General features: G+C 35.8%; 1 protein-coding gene across 1 annotated transcript in view; it reads left to right on the top strand.

Annotated features, from left to right (window-relative positions):
* Positions 1 to 3,128: 3,128 nt before the first annotated feature.
* The window catches only part of LOC149037103 (protein sidekick-1-like), a 20,272-nt gene continuing 15,811 nt past the window's right edge, over positions 3,129 to 7,589 (top strand). The window contains exons 1-6 of the mRNA XM_089186955.1: positions 3,129 to 3,450; positions 3,649 to 3,793; positions 4,375 to 4,685; positions 5,329 to 5,476; positions 6,264 to 6,569; positions 6,874 to 7,179. Coding sequence (XP_089043081.1) covers positions 3,163 to 3,450; positions 3,649 to 3,793; positions 4,375 to 4,685; positions 5,329 to 5,476; positions 6,264 to 6,569; positions 6,874 to 7,179 — 1,504 coding nt within the window. The 5' untranslated portion in view covers positions 3,129 to 3,162. The remainder of the gene's footprint in view (positions 3,451 to 3,648; positions 3,794 to 4,374; positions 4,686 to 5,328; positions 5,477 to 6,263; positions 6,570 to 6,873; positions 7,180 to 7,589) is intronic.

Below are 7,589 nucleotides of genomic sequence, written 5' to 3' on the forward strand. Positions count from 1 at the left end.
TGATTTATTTTATTTTAAGACTTGTATTATAACGCATAACAATTACGTAATTGAACAAAACATTAATGTATCCATGTTCGATATTTTGTCCGTAAAAGAACCTCATAATCAACCACAAAATTCCCTAAACCAGATAACATTAAATATAATCCAAAAATCATGTAAGTCATCTGTCAGTTCACGAGTTTTCTCACAGAGCACTTTGATTTCTATTTCTCATTAATGGGTCATATTTCCGCACCATTAATTTACACGTATTCTTTTCGTTTTTCCAGGTATCATCTCTACACTATTATTTTCACACTTTATGTAAATTACGCCGCCCTTTGTGTATCATTTTTCACGCTTATTTTGCGTCGATATAAACCCTTTTCCTACAAGTGTTTTGTGTCTTGCGTATTCCTTCAGCATTTCGTGTTTTGATCTAGTGGAATCTTTGCATTTATCCTTCCCGTCTTATGTGTTAGTACTTTTTTGTAAAAGTCACTTTTCTGTTCCTTAGGAATTTACTTCTTCTTCACATTCATATTAAAGAGTAGTTAAATTGAACACAGAGTAAATGTGTCTTATTCAAACAGATCCTTGCCCCTTCACTTGAATAGTGAGAAAACAAAGACATCTTGCGTGACCACATACCGTGACACACTCAATCGAAAGATGGCGCAGTGTAATCTCAAGTTTTGTTTCCTTGTAGCTGTTCTCGCTGTATTTCTTCCTCTTGCTTCAGGTGAGCACCATATCATATCAAATCTACTCAAATGGTTTATTTTCATTTGCATTTTTAGTTTTGAGAGTTGAAGCTTAAGACTTCCGCGTACTTAATCACTAACACGGCCAGCATCAATATCAAAGAGATTTGAGTATTGTTTATTAATCTTAAGATAGATGCCAAGCTCTCTTTAAAAAATGATCCTTTCCAAAGCATGTTTGGGAATGTGACCAAACAATTGAATAAATTTGGGTTGATTCGCTTCATTTACTAAAAGCTAATGCACGTTCAGGCAACTTGTGAACATTCAGTTCAAACAGTCCTTGGGGGTAAAGGGATGCCACGACTCTTTCTGCATAAAAATTCCTTCTTGTCCATGACAAATTAGGGTTTTGAACAATGGAACAACCTAGTAGATAATCATGCTGAGGGTAAGTTTTAATTTAATACAAATAGAAGTCATTCAACTAAGATTTTGTCGTCAAACAAAATGATTTAATGCGACCGTCGTTAACTAAACTTCTACGTATGCCTTAGGCATTGGCTGATTCCAGTCTGCCTCAGTAAGGTGTCTTTTGCAGACAAAAGTCAATACTTTATGCTTACATTCGAGCTTTAGGAGAGGAAACAAAAAAAATTTAGTTTCGTTCAGTTTATGGCTTGAAATCGCAATGAATCAACTATTATTTATTTGCGTTTCTCAAGCAAGCAAGGGGCGCGATTTACACGCACGCATGACATGCAGAAGAGCGAGGCTGTTTGCTTTTGCCCCTGCGAGTCACGCTAATGGCCGCCTTTCGCCCAGTTTTCCTTGTAGTTAATGACATGCGACTGTGGTGATAAATTATAGAGCTTTGGACAGAAATGTTTTCATTATAGATGACATCTGAAAATTCAAACTGACGGACAAACCTACACACATTTGTGTGACAACTATAAAAATACTACAAGGAACTAAATGTATCATATAATTAACCACAAACTGATCGAAAGCTCCAGATTTACATGTATTAGTGATAATGCTACAAATTATGAAAATACGAGCTTGAGTGGTGAGGAAACAGACATGTTCTGTTGGATGAGCTTTCTGTTACATAACGCTGGTCAAGCAAAACAATCGAGACCACATACCGTGACACACTCAATCAAAACATGGCGCAATTTAATCCTGAGCTTCATTTCCGTGTAATATTTCTCGTTGTATTTCTTCCCCTGGCTTCAGTTGAGCGCTGCATCATACCAAATCTACTTGAAAGGTTTATTTCAATTTTGAATTCTACATTCAGCGGAAATTGTGGGTTATATCTTTCAGTTTTGAGAACTGAAGTCTAAGACTTCTGCATACCATCGCAACTCAATCACCAATGCAGACAGCATCAATACAGAGAAGATAAGAAAGCTCTCCCAGGTTTTGCTTTTTTTTTGCATGAAAATGAGTGGGAATGTTGACCCCTTCGTGCTTTTCTGACTAGCTCAGTTAGGAAGGAAAGAGTTATTCACAAAAAGGCAATTTAAATTTTACATTATTCAGCAAATAAAGAGAGAGTCTGAAACCATCATGTTTATTTTGTAAACTTTTTATCAATTTTTTATCAAGACTCTTGGAAATTGTGCTCCCTATATTATGTGCTCATTGATGTTATAGGTATAAAACTTAATGGAATGATTTCAGTTTAGCCCAGCAATATTCTAAGACAGAGATAGTTTCAAAGATAAGCTAATGTTTTGCCATTGTTTCTTTCATCAAGGAACTGTGTGTGTAATAAATCATGGATTATATCATAGATTATGTGAATTCCAGCATAAATCAGTCAACTTAGCCATTGCATTTCAATCATGTACATTCCTGCCTTGCACCTCAGAAATTCTACATTTACCTAAAAAGCCAACTTCTCTTTCCTCCAAGGAAGAGTTAAAAATCCTGTTTCCCTGTGTCAAGTTATTTAGTGAATAAATCTCTTTAGGCAGTTGGTATGTCTGTAGCTGAGATATTGTCCAAAAAATGAAAATGTGGCAAAGGGGTGAAGCTGGGAAGGCAAATGAAAAATTGTGAGTAGAAATCCTCAGCCAAGGACATTAGTAGCTGACATACCAACAAGCCAGATGGAGGTTTATCATTAGTAGTCCCTCCATTAATTATTGTATTGTACATTGGGCAGCATTTGAGATCAGTTTTTAACGTCACTCTCACCAGACTCTATAAAACCAGTTTGTTTTTCTTCCTTGTTTGCGGCTCAGTAAATATGCATCATTAGCCACTGTCACTTTGGTGAATAGTTGTTAACCATCTGTGACATGTACCTTTTATTAGAGGTACCCAATAGAGAAAATCAAGGCTTCCACCTCCTTAACCATTCAACCTATTATACATGTTACAATAATTATTATGAATATGTTAAAGTGCGAATGTAAATTCTTTTTCTATAGGGGCTTGTGTTGATTTTGACCTTGGAATGGGAAGTGGAACAATTCCAGATAATAATATAAAAGCTTCTTCGGTAGAAAGTGCCAGCACACCAGCAAAAAATGGTCGACTAAACTACTCATCAGGATCGTCATGGTGTGCAGGAACAAGTGACACCAACCCATATCTACAGATTGATCTACAGACACTTCATATCGTCTGTGCTGTTTCCACTCAAGGGAATTCTCAAGTAGATCAGTGGGTGAAGAATTACACACTACAACTTTCCATTGATGGAACAACTTGGACAGACTACAAGGAAGGTGGACAAGTTAAGGTACCTGTATGAGACATACATATTGTGTATACTTCAAGACATCATTGTTCAGAGAACTATTTTCTTGCACTCACTTGTAACTGTGAGTATTTCTAAATATACAATAATGTTGAAGACTTAATCAGAGAATCGACCTTTTTACTTCAAGAAAACATTTTTTGAGGAGATATAAGGATTTGTCTCCTTTTTCTTTTAAAGGTTCTAGATGGAAATCACGACCGAAACTCACAGGTCAAACATGCTGTTTATGGAGTCTTAACAAAATATCTCAGATTTTTGCCTCAAACTCACCAGGGTGGGGTGTGTATGAGAACAGAATTGTTTGGAGTAACACAAAAGCCAAGTGAGTTTGAAACGTAGTAATTGTTCACTTTATATGTAATTTTGCACTGGGTTATATTCAGTATCTAAAAAGTACCTAGTACATCAACCTTATAGATTGTCCCCTTGTCTATAAAGGACGATTCCAGCCTAATTAATCCTTAACCTATTAGCTGGGCCATTTTTGTAATACTTGCTATTCTGACTAATGAGTTTTAAAGATACGAATTACTTTGAATTCTCTCATCCATTAAAAAAGTAAGCAACAACAACATAATACCATTTAGTTTTGAAAAATATTGAAATACAAATTACTCAGACAAAGACTTGACCCTTTAACTCCCAGTAGTGATTAACATATAACATATAGCAGACAGGTGGTGAGAATACTCAAACTTATCGGGTACAAGATATTATCTTGATTGACCAACAAATTCTCATAACCAATTTACAAGGAAATGTGTGGGAGCTAGAGGGGAGGATAAGCAATCAGATCTTGGGAGTTAAAGGGTTAAGATGCTAGAAGTTAATGATGAAAAGATTGTCCATTAAATGAATTTGAAAATGATTTTTCACGTTTAATTATGGATCATTATTTTGCAGTGTGTAATACCCAGGCCATTGGTGTAGCCAGGACTGGTACCATTCCAGACAGCAGCTTCTTTGCCTCGTCAAACTATAATTCAGTTTATACAGCAAAATATGGCCGCTTAAATGGGGTAAAGTCATGGGCACCTCGTGGCAACAATAATGCTAATGATTACCTTCAAATTGACCTGCTGTTTGAGTATGTCATCTGTGCTGTAGCTACACAGGGAAATCCAAGGGCCAATGAGTGGACAACAAAATACAAGTTAACATTATCCCTTGATGATGCAAATTTTATCACCTATCGGGAAAACAGTACTGAAAAGGTGGGTTTAGATGCAGCTATAAACACAGAGGGTGTAGGTCTTTCTTAGGCCATTAAGTGCTTTTGGCAGATCAATTCAATAAGATAAATACAGTTTTCAGGTTATTCAATGCAAACCAGACTGAACCACTGCTTGAACTTTTTAGCCGGACTATGAACTTTTTTGCGCCTCAAAGATGCAAAAATATCATTGTATATTATTGTTTTGATTGTACAGGGTTGTTTTGACCGAACACACAATATAACTAGCAATGTTTGAAATAAATTATTTTTGCACTTGATGCACACGCTTTGCTTCTGCATAATTATGATAAGCTATGTCGTATTTTTTCGTATATATTACTAATACATAATTAAATTATTTTTCTCGTGCAATTTGGAAAATTGCACTCGCCCTATTTGCACAATTTTGTAAGTCTTTGAAAAAATTTACTCATGCTTGTTTATTCCAAATTGCACAGGAAATCATGTGATTACCAGTACTAATAACAAATTTTCAAACAACAATTGTTTTCAATCCTGCGTCTATATGTAGGGAATAACTAATACTTTATTACAGAAGGTAATGCTGCAGTAGATTACTTAAAGCAATTTTGATTCAATAATTAACATTTAAATGTCACATTTTGTGCCACAAACTACAGGTCTTTCCTGGAAACAAAGATAGAAATAGCATCATAACAAACAGTCTAGAGGAATTTGCAAGTGCAAAGTTTATCCGCTTTCAACCTACAGCATATAGTGGATATAAAGGTCTGAGAGTGGAAGTTTATGGGATACTTTTAAGTAAAGGTATTTCTTTGCTCTCTTGTTTGCCTCCTGCATGCTGTGATGACAATGAAGATGCAATAACCACTTATCCACAGTAAGGAAAATTTTGAAATATTACAGCGCTATATTAGAGTTAAATATCATCCAGTATTTACTGACCATATAACAGCTGAAAGGTTCTGAGGGTGGAAGTTTATGGAATAGTTCTTACTAAAAGTACTTTCTTGCTCATATATTTGTCTCCCTCTGAGACAAAAATGACATCACAATAACTCATTATTTGAACAAGACAAGGGCAGGTACATGTAAGTTAATAGAGCTAATTAGGAGTTAAATACTCTCCAATCATCACTAAGCCTTGATAGCATGAGAATTTTAGAGCTGACCAAAATTTGACCACCATATCCTTTTTTTTTTTTGTTCAGTTTGATATGAAATGTTACATTCCCTCTTCTGGAATGCTACTATTTATTATTCATTTTTTGTTACACTGAACAAAGTTGAGCTTTGATCATGATTTATACCAGGTGTGGTATAATGTGTTGGTATAATTGTGGATTCTAGAAGGCAAAGGGTTATCGTGGTAACAAAATGCTAATCCAATATTTTATAGAGGATCTTTGCACCTGAATAATGAACATCTGTTGTATAGATACAGTCCCTACACTGATGATCCCTGAGTCACTGCTCGGACAAATTTCTAAATGTTATCTAAGTTCACTATGGTGATTGAGTATTTTTCCTTTCTTAACTTCACATTAAAAATCAGTTAAGGAGTAAAGCATGCATCTGGCAATATTTATTTTAGTTCCATCACAACCTCCTACTGCCTTCAAGCTGACTGCAAGCTCCTCTACCAGCATCACAGCTTCCTGGCAGTTACCACCAGTCTTTGCCAGACATGGAAGAACCATTACAGGATTTAAACTGTTCTACAAAAAGAAAGGTTCTGGTGCATCAGCAACAAATTTGACTATAAGCAGTGGATCAATATTAAATAGAACTGTCACTGGGCTTGATAAGTTCACACAATATGAATTTCAAGTGTTGGCTTCTACCTCTGATGGTGATGGACCAAAGAGCCCTGTTGAGGTGGAACGAACAAAGGAAGCCGGTATGTGATAGGTGAAAGTGAAAGATAAAAGATTATCACAATTTTTGATGAAATAAATTTTGTTAGACCTGCAAGGAGAGAAAAGATCCTCCCATGTGGACTACATTTGTAAACAATTTCAGAAAAGAAACCAGAAAAAATTCAGGCTTCGATGGGATTTGAACCCATACCTTTCAGATGCCAGATGGGCACTACTACCATCTGAGCTATCAAGCGACACAAATAGATAGAGGTTTCTTTGTTTGGTAGCAACATCTAACAGGACCAGTTATTGGCATTAAGTTCTACATTTTTCCAATTGCAGCTCCATCAAAAGCCCCAAGCAGCTTCAGAGTGACTGCCATTACTTCTACAATTATTACAGCATCCTGGCAGTTACCACCAACAGACTCCAGAAATGGAATAATTATAGAATTCAAATTGTTTTACAAAAAGAGAGGCTCTGCTGGAGCAGCAACCACCGTGACCATTAACAATGGAGCAGCATTAAGTAAAGATGTCACTGGGCTTGATGTTTACACAGAATATGAATTTGAAGTGTTGGCCTCTACTTCAGCTGGTGATGGACCAAGGAGTTCTCCTGTAGTGTTTGTTAGAACCACGAAAGATGGTAAGAATTTTAAAACAATGTTCAAGCCTTTTTTAACTGAGTCTGCATGGTTTAGCAACAGCAAAAAAACTTATGAGCTGATTCTTAGATGAGAAAGCATATTCTAACAGAACTTTAATATGTTATTGTTTGATTTGAACTTTTCCAGTTTACATAAGTACATTTGCATCAACCAAGGTAGCTATTTTGTGGTTTGTAATATGCGTGGTGCTGTAGTACACGTGTTGGGCAAACAGATTCAAAAGCTGAAATGTTTTTAGACCTTGAGAAGTTAGAACACTTTGCTTTTATATAAATGTTATCCCTTTTTTAACATCTCACGCACTTGAAGGAAAATGAAAACCGACCAAAAGTGATATTTTAAAAGCTGTGTATTTGGTGTGTGATGAAATCGAAAGTACATTTTCTCT

This window comes from Pocillopora damicornis, chromosome 11 (assembly GCF_964200805.1).
Source record: "Pocillopora damicornis chromosome 11, jaPocDami1.2, whole genome shotgun sequence".
Classification (NCBI taxonomy): domain Eukaryota; kingdom Metazoa; phylum Cnidaria; class Anthozoa; order Scleractinia; family Pocilloporidae; genus Pocillopora; species Pocillopora damicornis.